This window comes from Bos taurus, chromosome 29 (assembly GCF_002263795.3).
Source record: "Bos taurus isolate L1 Dominette 01449 registration number 42190680 breed Hereford chromosome 29, ARS-UCD2.0, whole genome shotgun sequence".
Lineage (NCBI taxonomy): Eukaryota > Metazoa > Chordata > Mammalia > Artiodactyla > Bovidae > Bos > Bos taurus.
Window position 1 is genome coordinate 45188458 of NC_037356.1, and position 20317 is coordinate 45208774.

A 20317-nucleotide genomic window follows, 5' to 3' on the forward strand; every position below is an offset into this window, starting at 1 on the left:
GTGGATGGTCGCGTCACCCACTGAGAAGGGGACCTCACCATCCTGACTGATGCGTTCTGGTTCCAGGCTCTGCCGAGGCTGATCTCAAAAGATAGGCTGAGAAGTGCCCATGACAAAGGTGGTGGAGAATCCTAGGCTTTGCAAAAAGGTCCTGGTTACTGACCCACAAACTGGCATGAGGCTTTGGCTCCATGGGCCCAGGACTGGGAGGGAATCTTGTCACCTTGGAAAACAGAGATGCTCTTAAGAGCAGCACACTGAGATAAGGGTGCTGCTTTGTGATACATGGATCCTCTCCACCTCCACCATGCAGTCTCATCAGAGTAAATTTCCCTTGCCAGGCAGTCCAGTGACCCCCATGACCTGCTCCCCTCCCCGCAAGGCTGAGAGAAGTTGGATCCTGCTTTGTGGAATCATGATTCTGACCCAGGAAGGGGGTTTTTGGTGCACGGTCCTCAGTCCTGAGTGGGAGTCCTGGGGCCTGGATTGGGTCTGGAGCAGGAGTGGGGATTGGACTAGGGTAAGTCTGGAGTCTGATGCCAGTCATCAGGTCCCAGGTTCATGACAACCTGTTAAGGGCTCTAGGTCCAGTTTGAGTCTTGGTTGGGTGTCTTGGTCCTGGGTTCGTGTCCCAAATTTTTGGGTCCAGAACCCTGGTCTGGTCCAAGTCCAGGCCCAGGCTCTGCCCCCAAGTCCAGGGTTTGGAGTCATGATAGTGGTCTAAGTCGGGGGTGGAATCAAGGTTGGGCTCAGCAACCAAGCTGGGATCAAGGTCATGGTCTGTGGTTGGGATCAGTGTTTGAGGTCCTGGCCCCAAATCTGGATCTGGGGTCCTGTAGGGGGTCAAGGGTCAGCGTCAGGGTCTGGGTGTGAAGGGGGTTGGGTCCAGAATGGTGACCTGAGGTCATGGTCAGTCTGAGATGATGATCCAAGGTCTAGTTCTGGGGGTCCTATTTGGAGTCTGGGGTCAGGAATGTGATCGGGTCTGGTGTCAGGTTTCTGACTGTGTCCAAGGTCAGGGGTCAGGGGTTATAGCTAAAGTCTGAGATCCACGTCCCTGGGAACACATTCTGCAATGCCAGTCTGGGGTCCTTGCCGTGGTCTATAGTGGCCCCTGGGGTCACATTCTGCAATTCCAAGTCAGGGGTCCCGGCAGTGGTCTATCGTGGCGTCTGAGACCCGAATTGTGCCCCGAGTCGTGGTCAATGTCTGGTCTAGGGTCTTCTGCTGGCGAGGGGCCCTGTCGTGTCCCAGGTCAGGGGACAGGTCATGGCCGGTGGGGGCCGTAGGCGGAGAGTCGAGGCCGGGGTGGCCGCGGGGGTCAGGCTCGGTCCAGCCCCGCTGCCTCCAGGGGGCGCCGCCGCCCGCCCGGCCGGCCCCTCGCGGGCTCGCTGGCGCTGTGCGCGGCAGGCGGGGCCGGAGGCGGCGGCGGCGGCGGCGGCTCCGGGGCGCGGGCGGCGGCGGGCGGCGGCGGCGGCCCGACTGCAGTCCCGGCGGGAGCCGAGCGAGCCGGGGCCGGGCCCGAGCCGGCGCCATGGGGCGGCGCCGCCTGTGAGCCGCGCCGAGCGGAGCCGCGGGCGCCGAGCGGGGCCGGGCGGGCGGCGGCGCCCGAGGCCGACGGAGCGGCCGGGCCGGGCCGAGCGCGCCGAGCGGAGCGGAGCGGAGCCGAGCGGCGGGAGAGGCCGCCGCCGCCGCCAAGATGGCGGACCTGGAGGCGGTGCTGGCCGACGTGAGCTACCTGATGGCCATGGAGAAGAGCAAGGCCACGCCGGCGGCGCGCGCCAGCAAGAAGATCCTGCTGCCCGAGCCCAGGTGAGGCGGACGCCGCAGCCCCGCGCGCCGGCCCCGCGCCCCGGCCGCCCGGGCGCTGGCCCCGCGATCCCCTCAGCCCCGCGCAGCGCCGGCGTCCGGCAGCCCTGGCCGGACCCCGGCGCCCCCGGCCCTGTGCACCTGAACATCCGGGGCGCCCCAGCGCGGGGGCTTTCCGGCTGCGCGGGCTCCCCGACCCGCCCGGTGCCCCCGGGCCGGCTCTGCCTGCCTCCCTTTCGCTTCACACACTCCGCCTGGCCCCCTTCTCCTTCAGCCCTCTGGCTCCTGCCTTCTTCCCCGGGGGCGCCGTGCACCCCCTTCATCCTCCTCCGGATAGCCCAGGGTACCCCCTTCCCACCGCGGAGTCCCCCGCCTCTGCCTGCCCATCTCTCGGAGCCCGACTGTGTCGTCCATCCTGTCGCTGCCCCGACTCCCAGCACCACCCCCTTTGGGGTTCCACCGGCCCCCACCCTGGCCCCCTCGGGTGGACCCTTCTGTGAGGTTCGGGGCAGACCAGTCTTCCGGGGATCTTCCTCGGTCTTCCCGCGGGCTTGGGGTGGGAATTGAGAGTACTCTGGGGACTGGGGGAGCGGTGGGGAGCAGGGTCCAGTGTGCACCCCATGGCTCTGTCCCTCTCCCCTGGAATTCCTCTTCTGGCAAGAGTCCTGCCTGTGGTACCCCAGGGGTGCTGCTTGCCAGGGGATGTCCCAGCACGCCTGCAGCAGCTGGATCACAGCTGTCTCCTCTCTGTGAGATAACTGACCTGATACCCAAGTTTCACCTGCTCAGGGTTTAGGCGCAGGAGTGGACAGCGTAGGGACGGTAGCTGAGGCTGTCCAGCATGTTATGGCTTCGAGAGTATTTTCCCATCCCTTGAGCCTCGCAACAACCCAGGGGACCAGTCGGTCAGGGGTGGTTTTGTCACCATGGAACAGAAAGGGAAGCTGAAGGCCCAGACATGAGTGGCCTGCCCAGTGTCACAGGTAAGCCAGGGTGGTGCTGGCCACCAGAATCAGGGCTTCTGGCTTGTGGTTCCACGTTGGGTCCACCACTCTAGCCTGAGCCCGGGCCTGGCCATTCTGCCTGAAGAGCCATATGCCCTGCCAGCCAGGACCCTGGGCGCATCCTAGCCGTCCTGGTCTTATGTGACTGTGGGCAAGTCCCTTCCCATTTCTGGGCCTCAGTTTTCTCATCTGTGAAATGTGGATGGTGTGAAATAACGGCTGTGACTCTGTGGCATTCTGAGTGAAGCGGGGCCCAAACAGGCTTGGGAGGGGTGGGTACCGTGCCAACGTCTCCAGTGCTTTTCTCCTGCCCGTTCACTGGGTTTCGGATTGACTGAACACCAGGCCTGGGAGAGGAAAATTGGTCTGCGTTTTGCAAAGGCTGTTAGGGCCCTTTTTTCTAAGACATTTGCAATCAGATTTCTCAAAACAGGAACCAGACTGACTGCCAGCCGGGGGCTGTCCGGGGAGCAGCGACAGTTAGAACAAAAATGAGTTCAGAAATGACAAAGCCACGAGGGAGGAAATGGGGGAGTTGGCCTCTGGGGCGCCCAGCAGCTCTCCTTGGTGGCCACGGCCTCGAGACCCTCCAGCAGGTTGGACTTCAGCAAAGCGTGAGGCGGGGCTTTTTCTGGAACTCTCTGCGTTTGGGTAATCTCGCCCCAGAATGCATTGCTGGCGGTGGGGCCCCGCCTTGGCTTGGCTCTGCAGGTGTTAGAACCCTGAGAAACAAGATGTTCCTCTTTTTCTGTCCCCATTACACCCTTGATATCGACCGCGTTGAAAGGAGTAGTGGTGGAAATCATGATAATTTATTTATTTCTGACATCTGTCATCTCAGCCGATCCAAAAAACCAGCCCGTGAGGTTGGCAAGGTCATGTCTTACATGTAGTAGTTGCTCAAGAAATAGCAGGACCGTGTGGTGTCTGAAAGCAGGGGGGCTGTGAGGTTGAGGGGAGCAGCAGGAGGCCGAGAGCCAGGGGTCAGGGGTCCTCAGGTAGGGTTGCCATCTGGCGGCGCGACCTTGGGTGGATGGCCGGCACCTGAGAGATGCACTCGGGGCCCTCGCCGTGAGCTGAGGCTGGGCAGGGGCTGGGAATCCACACTTTCCACCTCGGAGGGTACGCAGCCCTTTGCCTTATGCTCTGCACACCCCCTGGGGCTGATGCCTCTTGCCCTGAAGATTGTTCTGACTGTATCTTACAGTTGCCAGTTTGCAAAGTGCTTTGTACCCCGTTTTATCCTTTTCACAACCATAGGAAACGGGCACGGCAGGTGGTATTTTCCCACTTAATAAGTCGAAGCATCTGAGGCTCGGAGAGGGGAAGAGACTTGGTTGCAGAGGCGAGGTGGTGTTTGAATTTGGGGTCTCCGGGCTCCCAGGTGCTCTTTCCCCGCTGTGCTTCCTGTCTTCCACACTCCCTTCCGGACCTCTGCGCTCACCCTGGTCCTTCTCTTGAGGAATGTGTGCCAGCTGGCCCCCCATGCCCAGGGAGGGTGGCCTGGAAGCCACGGGGCAGACCCCGCGCCATCAGCTGTCTTGGTTCACAGGGCCCAGCCCCCTCCCCGCCTGGGGTCACATCTTCCCCTCAGCCATGATGTTGGGGTCAGGGAGGAAGGCCATGGTTTCCCTAAGACAAGGTGCCATTTGGAGCTGTTTCCACCTTGGGGTGGTCCATCTTGGCAGCCTCCCTGTGGCTGGTGCCTGGGTTGTGGCTTGGCTGGGAGCTGCGCTGGCTCACAGCTCTGACTTCTCAGGGCTGGGGAACAGGAGCTGTTGGGCACAGGGCCACTTCGAGTTGGCACAGGGGCCTCCCCTTCTGTCACTCTATAGAATCCAAAGGAGACAGACTCATTTCTCGCCCTTCTGGCAGAGGGAGGCAGCTGTGTGGCAGGAGTCCGGAGACCCGGCTTCTAATCACGCTGCAGTGCCAGCTCACCTGGGCCCTAGGGATACCCCTTATCCTGGCCGAGCCTGCCTCAGTTTCCACCTCGGTCCAATGAGGGGGCTGCCCTTGACCGATGGACCCCCCAACACACACCCCCCTGTGCGCCTTCGGCTCTCAGGGTCTGTGGTGAGTGCCGCTCTCCAGAGAAGCTGCTGTCTGCCTTTCCCAGCAGCGGCCACGGTCCCGCAATGATCGTCATTTGCTTAATATGACCACGGAGGCCTCATGTAATTAATCTCTGGGCTCCTGGCAGAGGAGACCGGCCTGGGCGGTCCCGGGAGATGCCCAGCTCTCCCTGGTGACTGCAGCAGCCCCAGTGGCAGATGTCAGAGCCGGGTGCCTCTTGCAGCCTCTCCTTCTCTTGCCTCTTTCTTTCCTGGTCCCTCCCCCCGCCATGAATTTCCTTCTTCCTGCCCTTTTCTGGCTTCCCTGTCTCCCAGACCCGCGGCTCTTCCTCCACTGCTTCTTCGTTCCTGTTAACTCTTTGCTCCCAGGACTTCCTGCCCTTGGTCTGCGGAGGGAAGAAGCGCAGGCAGTGGTCTCTTGCTTCCTCCTCCCTCCGCTTCTCCATCACCAGCAGAAACCCTGCTGCTTGCATCCTTTATCCCTTACCCAGAACGTTCCGCTCCAGTAGCAGCATTTTCCCACCCTATTCCTCTGCCTCCAGCCGTCCCCCGCCTCCGAAAACAAGATTATCTTTTAGGGCACTCATCCCCTCCAGGTATTCGAAGCTCACCCCCACCCCCACCCCCACTCTCCCCAGGAATGGGTCTCCAGGACCTCTTTCCCCATCTGTTCTCCTTTCCAGATCATAGGGTTTCACGTTTTTGCCATTAAGTTGCTCGCCCGCCTGCCGTCTCTCAGTAAATGGATTCGAAGGGAGCGTGAGCTTGACAGGTTGGAATCTGTGCCGGGGAATCTGGGCTCTGTCAAGCCAGGAATAACGTGCCCTATTAATGCACGATCAGTCCTTAGTAGTAAACTCCTGGTGACGTCAGGTGTAGGCACAGTCTGGGGCGGCGTTTCCTGCCCGCCGTGGGCACCTGGGGAGGCTGTGCAGAGGGGTCGGGCTGTGTGCACACAGCTGGAGCCTCCAGGATATTATGTTCCTGCCTTGGAACAGACAGCAGAAGCCAAGAGGACCTGAGAGGCTTTGAAGAACACGCAACCTCCACCACACCTGCCCTTATTATTACTATTATTTTTGACTGCACTGGGTCTTAGTTAGCACACGAGGAATCTTTGTTGCTGCATGTAAGATCTAGTTCCCTGACCAGGGATCGAACCTGGGCCCCTCTGCGTTGAGCGTGCAGAATCTCAACCCCTGGGCCACTGGGGAAGTCCCACACCTGCCCTTCTTTTTTCCCCGTGGTCCCAAGGGACCAATGTCCTCTGCTGATCACAGAAGACAGAGTTATACTCAAGTTATCCCTCATCTGTTTCAAACAGGAGATACTAAAAAATGAGGCGTTTGGCTGCAGACTTTTCTAAGACAGTAACCTGCCCTCTGCATCGCTGCTAACAGGCAGGGTAGTGTCTCGACTGGCTGAAAAGCAGGGTTTCCGAAGTGGGTTTTCTGATGCTGACGTGTCTGCTGCTCTGTTCTCTGAGCAGGGAGGCCATTCTGGGTTTGGGGTTCCAGATAGCTCTCTTCCTGGGAGTGCAGGGCAGGGAGCCCTGGAAGTCGTTCCGGGTTTGTTGTCACGGGCCGAGAGCAGTGAGCAGCGGGGTGCGACAAGGCCACCGGAGCGTCTTTTCCCGCGAGCCGTCACTTTGTGGCCGCCATGCCTCGGTGGGCTCGTGGGTGCGGTGCCGCATGGTGTCATTTCTCTTCCCTGGCCCCGGACTTGTCCAGAGCTGGCTGATTCGGCCGCTGTTTCCCATTTGGTATGCGGTCCTTCCTCGAGCTCTGAGGATGCTGTCAGCCCTGAGGAGAGTCATTGAGCAATATTCATCAGAAGCCCCCGAGGACTTCCTCATACCGGTTGGCACCATGGTGCCAGGTTTCCTGGAAATGCCCCAGAGGAGTGCCCCGGCCGTGGCGACAGCCTCTGGTCTGCTGGCTTGCTGCCGTCTCTCCCAGAGCGTGTTGCTTCCTGGCGTGGCTGCCCCCGAGTGCAGAGCCCCCAGGCCAGCTTGCACCGTGGCTCTAGCATGCTGTCACCCAGGAGCACAGGAACCGTGGCCCCTGGCCCTCCCACGTGCCAGCTGGGGCTGCCCCAGCCTGATCGGCACCCACAGCCAGGATACAAGTCCAGGGTCCCCTGGGACCCTGCACCCAGCTCTCCCAAAGAGGCTGGGGGAGGCCCCCGCCTGGTGGGGGCCCCTTTCTCAGGCGGGGACTGGACATTTTCTTGCCACTGGCTTGGTTGGGACTCAGGGTGTGCTGCTTCTCAGCTTCTTCTGTCCTCTATTTCCTCACCATCAAGATGAGCATGTTTGCTCCTGACCCTGAGGTCCCTCCCCATCCACAAAGGCTGCGGTCTGTGACCGAGTGGGCGTCATCTGGGAGGCCACCGTGCCACAGAGCGAGGGACTTAGCTCTCCCCTTGAACCACGTGGTGCCAGAAAGTGCCGGAAGCTCTCCCGCTCAGCCCTCACCCTGCCGCCCCATCACCCCAGCCCGTGCTGGGGTGGGGGGCCGGAAGTGCTGTCTCCCCGGCCTCCGGGCAGCTCCTACCCAGGGGCCCTTGCTCCTGGCAGGGCAGGTATTGGGCTCTGCCCACGGGGCTCCCCGGGCTGGTCTGTGAGCAGAGTGGAGTTCTAGCCCTTCAGGCTCGGGGAGAGGCTCACAGGCGCAGCCCTGGGGAAGGGTCCCTTTGTAGCCCCACTCCCTGAGGACGTGGCAGCTGTGATCAGATTCTAGAAGAGGGGCTCCCGCCAGGAGAAGGAGGCCCGACGCGATAGGCCGCGTTCTCCTATCGCCGTGCGCTCTCTGCCTTTCTCAGCGGTCAGCTCAGTGCTGGCGATTCAGCGTTTGTTGACATCCTCATTTTACAATGGGGAAGCTGGACATTTAAAGTCTGTAACTTGGCCTGGCCTCTGGGAGGGGGGAAGGAAGAGCCATTTGAAGCCCAAGCCTGGACACCAGGCAACTGCAGGAACCAGGGCGGCCGAGCCCCTTCCCCCCAGAGGCTGGGAGGCGGAGGGTCCTTCGGGGGCAGGGACGGAGGAATGATGCAGGCACGGGGCTCCCCTGACAGTCTGACGTCCATCTGGGGGCCCGCATGCTCCTGGATATCAGAGTCATTGACCTGGGTGGGGTCAGGAATGCTGCTGTGGGCCCATCGCCACTCAGACTCTGCCAGGAAACAAAGGTGACCCAGCCCAGGAGGCTGCCACTGCCTCCCGTGCCAGCCTGTACATGCCACCCTGGCAGGAGCGTCCTCCACGACACGCTTTCCTAACCTGCCAGCTCCCTGGGCCCCAGCCCCGTGGGAACAGACAGGAAACCCTAACGTTGCCGCCTGGAGGCCTCCCCTTCAAGGACTGCCGAGGTTGACCTCGTGTTTGGTTTGGGTTAGGGCTGGGGGGTTGTTTATTTTATTTAGAAAACATTTTTTTCTTTTTAAGGAAGAAAGTGAAGTGCTGCGGGCTGGGAAGAATGCTGTGGCCATCCACTCTGTGCGGTCTTCTGAGGGAGGCGGGGTGTAGCTTGCTGTGCCCGAGGCCCAGCCGGCAGCAGGCAGAGCCCCTGGGAGGGAGGAGGAGGTCTGTGCCCGGCATGGTGCCCAGAGAAGAGCTGCTGGCTCCGCTGGCTCTCAGGCAGACCCTTGGAGAGCCTGTTTCCCTGGCCTTGGTGTGTCCAGCCTACAGGGCCCCGCAGAGGGAAGTAGAGGCCCTGCTCCCAGCTGGGCATTCCCATCGTGTGCCACCTTTGCTGAGCCTGGGCCAGTCCTGCTGGTTCCTGGGGGGTGGGGAGGAGCTTCCCCGTGACTGTTGCAGAGGCCGTACCCAGCTGCCCCATGGGGTCATCTGATAGGCTGGTGTCGCTCTGCCTGTCACCCACACCTACCTGTCTCTGGACATGCCCCTGACCACCCCTCTGACCGTCCCCCTCCGTGGAGGATCAACATTCTGTGATACGTCTTTCTTGCTCGTTACCATCCCCTTCCATAGACCAAGAGGTCCTGAAACCCAGGAATGGGATGTGGACACAGAGACCCAGGAGCTGAACCGCAGAGCGGTTGAGGGCCCAGCCCTCCTGTCCGCCTCCCAGGAGAAATCTGGCCCCCGTGGGATCCCCGGGGCCACACACCCCTACCTCCTGGCTGCTTGGTCTCGTGGACCTGCTGAGCCTCCGTTACCTTGGACTGGGCCCCCCTGCTGTGCTCCGGCCAGCACATCGCCCAGCCTGTGTCCTCGTCCAAACGGGAGGCCCTGAGCTGCCCCCTGAGCTGCCCTCCGCCAGGCTGGGGGCCCGAAGGGATGGGCGCACGCTGCGGCCTGCAGCCTCCCTGGGCTCCCATCTCTAGTTTGTAGGCCCGGGGCAGGGGCTGGATCTTGCTCAGTGTCACAGATTTTTAAACTCCTGATGTGTGTTAAGTGCTTGGGGGGCTTTTGGGGTCGGGTCTCGCTTCCTGAGTCCCTGCAAGTCCCACAGGACCAGGGAGCTGTGTTCTTGGAGGAGGCTGGTGGTGACTGTGAGTAGGTATGTGGCCCCCAGGAGGGAGGCTGTGCCAGCCTGGCTCAGGGCCACTGCCCAGCCTTGGAGTCCCCACGGCCGTGGAGGGTGTCCTCGCTTTCTGGGACGGAACCGGCTCTGAAGTGGTAGCTCAGGGCCACTGGGCCCCTGGCCCTCAGCTGGGGCTCTTGTCCGTCGGAGTACAGGATGGGGACACAGAGGGCCGTCTGGGTCATCGGCACCCTGCTCTCCTGGTGGAGACAGTTCTCAGGGAGGGTCACAGGGCCTCCGAGCTCCTAGGATTGCGGCTCCAGGCCTGTGCTCACAGTCGTTCTGTGTGTGCCCGCATTGCCTTGGGTGGCTCGAGTGCAGGCAAGGGCCTGGCCAGGTCAGGGCTGGACCTCCACCCTGACCCCCTCAGAAGGGAAGGGCAGGAGTCGCCCCACCTGCGAACCTAGGTTAGGGCTAGGGCCTGGGCAAGGTCTGCTGGTTACGCTGGCCTTCTGACCTCAGGCCCCCTCTCTGATGGGGCCTCGAAAACCCCAGCTGGTCTTGTCAGTTCTGTCCATCCGTCTATCCGCCAGCCCCAGCCTCCTCCCACCCCAGCTGGTTTCAACCCTCCTTCCTGGCCCCGTGTCATCAGATACCTGGGCTTCCCCCCGTGGTACCTCCAACAGAACCCGTCCACTCACCCGCCGCCCAACCGAGCTTCCCAAGTGTGGTCTGTTGAGCCTCCTCCCTGCCCAGTGGCTCATCCCGGGCCAGGCCTCCCGTGCCTGTCCCCACATCCACCACCTGCCCTGGGCTTAGCCACCTGTCCACATTCTGTTTGCATTTGAGGAACCCAGTGAGGTTCCGCCTCCTCCACGCGACCTCTCCAATGGCCTAGAACGTTCTTTCCTGCCTGAGTCTCCTCCAACCGACTGGGCCCCACGCAGTTTGTCTCATGTTGTCTAATTTCATGGAATCACAGATGCAGGACCGGTGCCCTGGGTGGGCCTCCCCGGGGGGCAGGGCTGCATGGCGCCTTCCAGCAGGTGGTGGGCAGCAGGGCCCTGTGCTGGACTCCACGAGACAGGCAGGGATACGGAGACGTGGGCACACAGCGTCCTTTTCACCTGTGACCTGCTGATGGCCCCCCCATATCCTGAGGCCCTATGAACACGTCGAGAGCTAGGTGGGACCGCAGCCAGTGGCTGGGCGGGACGGCAGGTGGCCCAGGAAAGGAGAGGAGGGGAGACCAAGCTGCCACTGAGGCATGAAGCCTGGTCAGGTGTGACTTTCCCAGAGCGCTCGGTGTTGGGGGTGAGATAACCGGGGGCGGGGAGTGTGATAACCTGGGCTTCCGCGGTCACAGGGGCAGCCCCCCTCCTCCGCTGCCCTGGAGGCAGCTCAGGGCCAGGGGTCTTACTTTAGATATTAGGGACAAGGGAGCTGAGGCCTGACTTTTTTTTTTTCCCCCCCCAATATTGAAATATAATCTACATGGCAGAAAATTCATCATGCTGAAGTGCTGAAGTCAGTGGATTTCAGTACATTTACCGTGTTGTGCAGCCCTCATCACCGCCTAACTCCAGAACATTTCCATCACCTTATAAAGAAACCCTGGCCCATTAGAAGTTATTCCTCTTTTCTTCTCCAGCTTTTGACACTCACTCATCTACTTTCTGTCTGTAGATTTGCCCCTTCTGGACTTGTGGTATAAATGGAATCATATAATGTGTGGGATTTGGTGACTGTTACTTGGTGGAACACTCTGAGGTCGGTCCATACCGTGGGGCACACGTATACCAGCCTTTCACTCCGTTTCATGGTTAACCAGTATCCCGTTGTGAGGATGGGCTGTATTTTCGTGATCCATCATCTGCTGATGGGTGAGGCCTGGCTTTTGAGGTTCGGCCAACTCCCTGAAGCCAGCACAAGGAAGGGCTGGGACCAGACTTCCGAGCAGCCACCTGCTGGTCACCCTAGCTTTGGAAGACGGAGCTTTGGTGGGCAGACAGGCTCCCTCGGGTCCCACTGGTGTGACCCACGGTCAGGTCCGACAGGGTGGCTGCCTTCCTGGAAGGGAGCTTGACACCCACCGGCAGTGCCCTCCACTCCGGATTCCGGGGGAGGAAGCAGCCACCCTCCAGGGGAGCAGGGCCAGCAGGCCTGGCAGGAGCCATGGGGGCTCTGGGTCACCCCCGCCCCCGCTGTCTTCCAGCATCCGCAGCGTCATGCAGAAGTACCTGGAGGACCGGGGCGAGGTGACTTTTGAGAAGATCTTCTCCCAGAAGCTGGGTGAGTATGGTGGGGGCTCTGCCAACCTGAGCATCCGCCCCACCTCCCGGTCCGGCTGCCAGGCCAGGGGGTGGGGGCAGGAGGCCCCTGGGGCCGCCTTTGTGCGGCACCCCAGCTGACCAGGCTGTGTGCCCCCCTCTCTGCCAAGAGATCTCCCGTCCACCATGGGGGAAGCACAGGGCAGCAAGCGAGCCCCGCTGCTGGTGGCAGGGCCGGGACCCAGCGTCTCCCAGCCCCTGGCTGTTGCTCCGGGAGGCCCCTGATGCGGGGTGGGGGCCCAGCAGTCTTCCAGGGCCGCCAGGGAAGTTCCTCCTTTGGGGTTTTTGTTTTCGAGAGTTGCAGCTTCCCCTTGGCGCAGGCACAGCTGCTGGGGCCGTTGGTGGAACTGACAGGAAGGGGCGGGGCCCTTCCTGTGGCGCCTGCCGTGCTGTGGTCGCCCCCGCCCCCATGGCCCTCTTTGTGAGCAACCTGCGCTGGCAGGCCCCTGGGCTGCCTCCTCCAGGGCCCCGGCCTTAGAGGTGGGCACCCGGGGAAGGGGGCAGCGGGGCCCGGGGAAGCAGGCTCGGGCCACACATAACTCTGACTCGGCCTTTCCGGGACAAGGGACCTCGGCTCTGAAATGGGAGTGGCCTGGCCCAGAGGTCAGGCTTAGGGAGTCTGTGTGTCAAGGAAGCCTGCAGCATGGGTCCCCTGCCTGGGCTGTGTGACCTTGGGCATATCGCTGCCCCTCTCTGAGCCTCACCTGAGAGCTAGCATTCTGGAGCCCCACTGCGCAAGACTGTTGGACAACAGGCCCAGGTGCGGTGGTGGCGATGAAAAGCCCCTCACCCACTGGGAAGCCGAGGGCTCGCATTCCTCAAGGTCCACCGTTAAAAGGCCCATCCGCCCTTACCAGAAGCCGTGGCCGAGAGCTCTGGCAGAGGGGATAGGGCCCCCAGAGGTGTGCACAGTCACCCGGCTAAGCCTGGGCACCCATGTCGGGCTACAGGGAGTTGGGACCACCCTTCCTTCTGCTGGCCCTGCAGGGCTGCTCTGGGGCCCGGCCCCTGGCCTGAGTCCTCCAGGGTCTCCTGCCCACCTTTCCTGCAGCCCGTCTCATCCCCTCCTGTCCCCAGAGGCTGTGCTCTCTGGGGCCCTCTGCTCGCACCCTCTGGCCTTCCTTCCCAGGACCTGCCGCTGGGCAGAAGAGCCCTGAGTTCTACTCAGGTTGCCATGTACCACCTGCCTGACAGGTCTCCCTCGGTTTCTCCCACTGGACCTGCCGCCCCTGTCCACCTGTTTCAAGTGGCAGCTGTGAGAGCCAGCCTGATGATGGACGGGGGGTATAAGGTCCAGGAGTCTCTTTGGTTGGTGGTGACCTCCGAGGCCACCTTGCCCAGCCTCCATCCGGGGCAGGGACCACCTCTGCCACCTCCTTGGCCAGTTCTGCCCAGGAAGCACCAAGCCCACACCCACCACCACGATGGCACAGCCTCTGTGGGGCTATGACTCAGCCTGACACAAAACACTTCCTTTCAGGGTACCTGCTTTTCCGAGACTTCTGCCTGAAGCACCTGGAGGAGGCCAAGCCCTTGGTAGAGTTCTACGAGGAGGTGAGGCTGGGCTGGCCTGGCCCTGCTGCACGTGGGGAAGGGAGGGGCTCGGGCTGCTTTCATTGGACCTGTCAGACAGTCCCGTGCCCCGCTGGGCCAGGGCTCACCTGTGGGGATCTTGTCCTCTAGATCAAGAAATACGAGAAGCTGGAGACAGAGGAGGAGCGCCTGGTCTGCAGCCGAGAGATCTTCGACACGTACATCATGAAGGAGCTGCTGGCCTGCTCACATGTGAGTGCCTGGGGCCCGGGTGCCGGCCTGGGCGTGGGGACGGGAGGGCTGGCCCCATGGAGAAGTCACTCGCCTTTCCCTCCTTCCCCAGCCTTTCTCGAAGAGCGCCATTGAGCACGTCCAGGGCCATCTGGTGAAGAAGCAGGTGCCTCCGGATCTCTTCCAGGTGTGTGCTTGGCTTGTCCCTGCTCCCGCCCAGCCCAGCGGGGGTCCCCCGCAGGCGGCACAGGTCCTGGAGCCTGGTCGGCTCCTGTTGTGGCTCAGTCACCCACCTCCCACTCCCTCCCTTAGCCATATATTGAAGAAATTTGCCAGAACCTCCGAGGAGACGTGTTCCAGAAATTCATCGAGAGGTGAGAGCGGGGCACGTGTAGGAGCAGAAGGTGGGAAGAGGCCGCTCTGAGAAGGGGTGCGGATGCCCTGGAGGAGAGCAGCCGGCCTGCTTCAGTGCCCAGCGTGTGGGCACCTGGACCTGTCTATACCCCAGTGCGGCGACTCCTAAGGTGTCGCCACTCCCCCACTCCTGCCCCACCCTTCTCAGCACTAGGCACCTCAAAGCCCACCCATGTCTAAAGGGAGCGAGGGACCAGCCATGTGTCTTTCCCCCCATGGAATATCTAGCCCCTTGCTGGGCCCACTGGGGATGAGAAATATCAGGCTGGTGGTAAGGATGGGCACAGGAGGACACACTGCCCACTCCTCTGCCCCCTGTGGCCAGCCTGGAAGGTGTTCCTTGATGTGTCCCAGCTGCCCGGCCATGGCATAGGGGCTTTACCGGGAGTGAGTGGTGTGTCACTGGATGTATGCGAGGAGGGAAACGAGATGAGCCTAGTTGTGGATGTGGTAGCAGGAAGTCGGGGTCAGATGGGAAGATCTCACCTTGAAGTTTATCTGATCCAAGCAGAAACCCAAAGACCGATAACAGTGCTGGCATTGCCGGGAGGGGGGTGGGGGCAGCCTGGTCTGGCATTCTTCCTGGCAGGCCCGGAAGAGGACCCTGAGGCTTGGGAGGGAGCCCAGGCAATAGCAGTGGGTGGGGCCAGCTTGCCCCCAGCATCAATTTCACTCACTTTCTAAGGCTCAGCTGAGCTTGGGTTCTTTCTTCTCTTGCAGCGATAAATTCACACGATTTTGCCAGTGGAAGAATGTAGAGCTCAACATCCACGTGAGTGGGCTGGGTGGGCGTGCAGAGCCCTCTCCCTGCTGCTCCTCCCCAGGGCCCCTGGGCGGCGGGGGGAGTCTACCTTCAACCCCCAGGGGCGGCTGTGGGGTTGGTGCTGGAACCCCAATGCAGATGGTTCCAGGCAGGGTGGCACTTGGGAAGGGTGACGGTGGCCCTGGGTCAGGGGCCTTGGGGGAACCCCCTGCTGCTCCCGGGTTGGGGCCTGGGCAGCCTGCAGTGACCCCCCGGCTGCCACCCCCGCAGCTGACCATGAACGACTTCAGTGTGCACCGCATCATCGGGCGAGGCGGCTTCGGTGAGGTCTACGGCTGCCGGAAGGCCGACACGGGCAAGATGTGAGCACCGGGTCCACTGCCTCGGGTGGGACACCTGAGCGGGAGGCGGGCCCCCGGGGGCGCCCTGAGGACCGCCCACACCCCACTGCGCCCCTGGGCCTGCACTGAAGGTGCCAGTGGACCGACTGAGGGACCGGCCCCTCTCCCACAGGTACGCCATGAAGTGTCTGGACAAGAAGCGCATCAAGATGAAGCAAGGGGAGACTCTGGCCCTGAATGAGCGCATCATGCTGTCGCTCGTCAGCACCGGGGTGAGCGGCAGCCCGCCCCACCTCGGCCCCGGCTCCGAACCAAGCGCAGTCTGCGCTGACCTCTTCTTCCACCCCCTCCTAGGACTGCCCGTTCATCGTCTGCATGTCATACGCCTTCCACACACCGGACAAGCTCAGCTTCATCCTGGATCTCATGAACGGTGAGTGCCTGGCCTGGCCCCAGGTGGACCTCGGGGCTGGGGGCTGGGGTGGGAGCTGAGCGCCCCTCCCCCCCTGCGGGCTGCCTCCCTCAGGCGGGGACCTGCACTACCACCTGTCCCAGCACGGGGTCTTCTCCGAGGCCGACATGCGTTTCTACGCCGCCGAGATCATCCTGGGCCTGGAGCACATGCACAACCGCTTCGTGGTCTACCGGGACCTGAAGGTGAGGTGCCGCCCCGCCCTCCTCCTGCCGTGGCTCCGCCACTGTATGTCGCGCCCCGCCCTCCTCCCGGCCTGGCTCCTCCCCTCTTCATGCCCCGCCCTCTTCCTTGCCTGGCTCCTCCCTTCCGCACCCCCCACAACGCCCCCAACCCAGGGCCCTGTCTCTGGACACCCTTACCTCTAGACAGCCACCCGGCTGGCGTGTTGCCCCGCCGGGTCCTGTCCTGAGCTGCTCACTGAGCCTCCTCCACAGCCGGCCAACATCCTGCTGGACGAGCACGGCCACGTGCGCATCTCAGACCTGGGCCTGGCCTGTGACTTCTCCAAGAAGAAGCCTCACGCCAGTGTGTGAGTGCCCCAGCCCCACGCCCTCTTCCCGCACCCTCCGACCACCCACTCATAGCCTCCTTACTCCGCCAGGGGCACCCACGGGTACATGGCTCCCGAGGTTCTACAGAAGGGTGTGGCCTACGACAGCAGCGCCGACTGGTTCTCCCTGGGCTGCATGCTCTTCAAGCTGCTGCGAGGGTGAGCAGGCTGTCCCAGGGCGGGTGCACAGGACAGAAACAGGCTCTCCCCCAGGCCAGGAAGGAGGCTGGGGTTGGGTGGGGGCCCCCTGCCGCCTGGCTGACAGGGGTGGCACCATCCCTGGCTTTGGCAAGGATCATTCATGGGCTTCCCAAGTGGCACTGGTGGTAGAGAACCCGCCTGTCAGTGCAAGAGATGTAAGAGATGCAGCTTCGATTTCCGGGTCAGGAAGATCCCCTGGAGGAGGGCATGGCAAGTTCAGTTCAGTCGCTCAGTTGTGTCCGACTCTTTGCAACCCACTCCAGTATTCTTGCCTGGAGAATCCCCAAGGACAGAGGAGCCTGGGGGGCTACACTCTATAGGGTCGCACAGAGTCAGACATGACTGCAGTGACTTAGCAGCAGGCACTCATGCAGCCTGCCTCAGTTTGCACATTCCCGTTCTCTGACCTTGGACTTTGGCCCTTCTTGCCCAGGCATAGCCCTTTCCGGCAGCACAAGACCAAAGACAAGCATGAGATCGACAGAATGACATTGACAATGGTGCGTGGAGGGTACCAACCCGGGTTGGCTGGGTGGAGCTCATGAGGGGCCGTAGTGCAGCTGGGGTCTCCTGTAGGCATCAGGGTCTCGGCTGCCAGCAGCCCACCCTCTGGCCTCTGGCCCCGTTGGCTCTCCCTTCCCCACATTGTCAGAGCAAACATGCCTGCTAGGGGCATCTGGAAGCTCTCCATCTGCCGGGGGCCTGCACCCGCCTGCCACTGCCTCACGCAGCCTCAGGAGGCCCAGAGCTGTGATGGGGGCCGGGGTGGGCCTCTGCCAACATCCCCTCCTCCTCCCTGCAGGCTGTGGAGCTGCCTGACTCCTTCTCCCCTGAGCTCCGCTCCTTGCTGGAGGGGCTGCTGCAGAGGGATGTCAACCGGAGGCTAGGCTGCCTGGGCCGAGGGTGAGTGCCCGCGACCCCGGCCATCACCCCAGGCCTTCCCGCCCTGCTGGGTGATGTCCACACTGCGTGTCTAGGCCTCTGCAGGGGTTACTGGGGCAGCCTGCCCGAGCCTCTGCCCGTGTCCCTCTGAGGACAAGGGCTGTGTTTTGTCACTGGAGCCCCTCCACTCCGTGGTCCCAGCCTCCTTGGCAGAGTTCACAAGTTGGGGCTAGGGCAGCCCTGCCCATTGTTCCAAGGTGGAGGGTGCGTGCCGTACAGCTGCTGGGGGTGGGCGCAGACCCAACAAAGATAATGTTGCTAATGATGATGACAGCAGCTTTCTATGTTTATTAAACATTTACTAAGCACTGGGCGTGATGTTGCAAGATTCCCAGTATTAAACTCACCACAGCCCTATGCCGTGGAGACTGCTGTTCTCCCCATTTTAAAGATGAGGAAACAGGCTGAGGTTTAAGGAACTTACCCAAGGTTGCAGAGCCAGAGCGTGGCTAAACCAGCAGTTACACCTAGGTCACCTGTCCCACAGCCCAGACCTCGCCCCCCCCAACCTGGGTGGTGCCAAGCCCCAGTGATGCTCTCTTCCCACAGGGCCCAGGAGGTGAAGGAGAGCCCCTTCTTCCGTTCCCTGGACTGGCAGATGGTCTTTTTACAAAAGGTAACAGCCCAGAGCCGGGACCAGGCGGGGTGCTCGGGAGCCCCTGCTGGGTGCTGATGCCTAGCCCCTGTTCCACCACAGTACCCTCCCCCGTTGATCCCCCCACGAGGGGAGGTGAATGCAGCCGACGCCTTTGACATTGGCTCCTTCGATGAGGAGGACACAAAAGGAATCAAGGTACAGGGCCTGGCCTGGCCTCCCAGCCCTGAGCACGGCTGGCAGTGTCCTCCGTCCTCTGGCCCTATGAGATCCCCGTGCCAGCCCCATCTGCTTGGTGGGCCTCGGCTCCTCCTCCCCACACGTCCCCGGGGGTGGCCATTGGACCAGACCACCATGTTCCGGGCCCTGCAGCTGAGCTGGCCTGTGGCTGACAGCCGTCCCTTCTCCACCCTCTTGGTGAAGCTACTGGACAGTGACCAGGAGCTCTACCGCAACTTCCCCCTGACCATCTCGGAGCGGTGGCAGCAGGAGGTAGCAGAGACTGTCTTTGACACCATCAATGCTGAGACGGACCGGCTGGAGGCCCGCAAGAAAACCAAAAACAAGCAGTTGGGCCACGAGGAAGGTGAGGGTCAGCAGCTGCTGTGGGCGCCCACTTCCCCCTCTAGAGATGGGAAGCAGGCTCAGGTTCAGCCGGGGTCCCTGCCAGAGAGCAGCTGATCCAGGACTCAGACCCGGCTCGTGCGGCCGGCTGAGTTCTCTCTTGCTCTCTCGCGTCAGACTACGCCCTGGGCAAGGACTGCATCATGCATGGCTACATGTCCAAGATGGGCAACCCCTTCCTGACCCAGTGGCAGCGGCGGTACTTCTACCTGTTCCCTAACCGGCTCGAGTGGCGGGGCGAGGGCGAGGCCCCGGTAAGGAGCAGCCGGGGCCCTGGAACCCCTGGGGGTGGGCGGGCCAGCCAGGGGGTGGGGGGGCAGTCCCAGGCCCTCACCGCCCGCTCCCGCCCTGCAGCAGAGCCTGCTGACCATGGAGGAGATCCAGTCGGTGGAGGAGACGCAGATCAAGGAGCGAAAGTGCCTCCTCCTCAAGATCCGAGGTGGCAAGCAGTTTGTCCTGCAGTGCGATGTGAGTGGGGACTCGGGGTGGGGCCGGGGCAGGTCCAGAATGGCTGGGTCGGGGTCGGATGGGGCGGGGCCAGAGTGTGGCTGGGGCGGGGCCAGACGGGCCGGCTCCGCCTAACAACCGGGTGTGCGCGCAGAGTGACCCAGAGCTGGTGCAGTGGAAGAAGGAGCTTCGAGACGCCTACCGCGAGGCCCAGCAGCTAGTGCAGCGGGTGCCCAAGATGAAGAACAAGCCGCGCTCGCCCGTCGTGGAGCTGAGCAAGGTGCCACTGATCCAGCGCGGCAGTGCCAACGGCCTCTGACCCGCCCGCTAGCCCGGTCGCCCTCCTGCCCGCCCGCCTTTTATAAACCTCTAATTTATTTTGTTGAATTTTTATTATTTGTTTTCCCGCCAAGCGGAAAAGGTTTTATTTTGTAATTATTGTGATTTCCTGTGGCCCCAGCCTGGACCAGCCCCCAGGGAGGGGCCCGCTTGCCTTGGCTCCTGCTGCCACCCACCCAGCCACTGTCCAGCCACCTCACCCTGCCCCCAGGGGCCTCCGCTCCCGGTGTCTTCCCCACACGGGGAGAGCAGCAGCCCCCAGCGCCCTCCCGCCCTTCCCCAGGGATGGTCGCCTGGAGTTGGGCCTGCCGTCCCCTCTCCCCAGCTCTGTGCCCACAGCACAGCTGGGTGGCCCGGCGGCTCCACCCAGGGAGGCTGCAGCACAAGGAGGCTACTTGAAGCTCCCACCTCGGCCCCTCCTGCATCGACTGGGACACAGGCCTGCACTGACCTGCCCTCCAGCCAGTCGGTAGATAAGGGAGCCTGTGGACTCGCTGAGCCCAGGGCCTCCCACGTGACTTAGGCTCCTGCACCCTTTCTTGGGAAGAGCCCCCGTTTCACTGGCTGCCTCCACGTGCACCTTCCCTGGACACAGTGGGACCTGGCCAGGAGGGTGGCATTGGCAGTGGCTGCTGCTGCCCCCACCCCAGTCCCCTCTTCTTCCCACCCAAGCGCCCAGGCTCAGGGACCACAGAAAGGCACCTTTGGGGCTGTGCCACGCTGGCCTTGATTGGCCCTGAGTCCCCTCCCCTGGGCTGGGCAGGGCCTCTTCTGCTCAGAACCGTTGGGGACTGGCCTGGGCCAGCCGGACAGCACAGTTCGAGGGGCGGGTGGGGCAGCCCTCCCCACTCCAGGTTGCTCAGCGCGCCCCTCGCTGTCCAGCCCCACGTCCTGTCAGTGCCACCACCCCCAGGGCGCCACCTCGCCCGCAGCATGCCCCCTCGTGCCAGTCGCTGCCGTGTGGTGTCGCGCCCTCCCCCGGGGCTGGGTCGGCAGGCCCTCCCCTCCCATCTACACTCCCCGGGGCATTCCTTTGCCGATTTTTGAATGTGATTTTAAAGAGTGAAAAATGATACTATGCGTTTTTATAAAAAATAGTGCCTGACTCCTTGGCTATGTCAGACTCTTTTTGTGCCCGAGGGTCATTTTCAGCC

General features: G+C 62.3%; 1 protein-coding gene across 2 annotated transcripts; it reads left to right on the plus strand.

Moving 5' to 3' along the window:
• The first annotated feature begins 1484 nt into the window (after positions 1-1484).
• GRK2 (G protein-coupled receptor kinase 2) lies at positions 1485-20268 on the plus strand. Of its 2 annotated transcripts, none has more exons than XM_024986987.2 (21): positions 1485-1812; positions 11594-11670; positions 13189-13262; positions 13392-13493; positions 13585-13659; positions 13785-13846; positions 14607-14658; positions 14920-15011; positions 15163-15262; positions 15345-15423; positions 15517-15647; positions 15900-15994; positions 16067-16174; positions 16650-16716; positions 17019-17119; positions 17708-17774; positions 17856-17951; positions 18177-18339; positions 18495-18631; positions 18735-18845; positions 18979-20268. In XM_024986987.2, the coding sequence occupies exons 1-21, from the start codon at positions 1700-1702 to the stop codon at positions 19141-19143; spliced, it is 2067 nt and encodes a 688-aa protein (XP_024842755.1). In that variant the 5' UTR covers positions 1485-1699; the 3' UTR covers positions 19144-20268.
• The last annotated feature ends 49 nt before the right edge of the window (positions 20269-20317 follow it).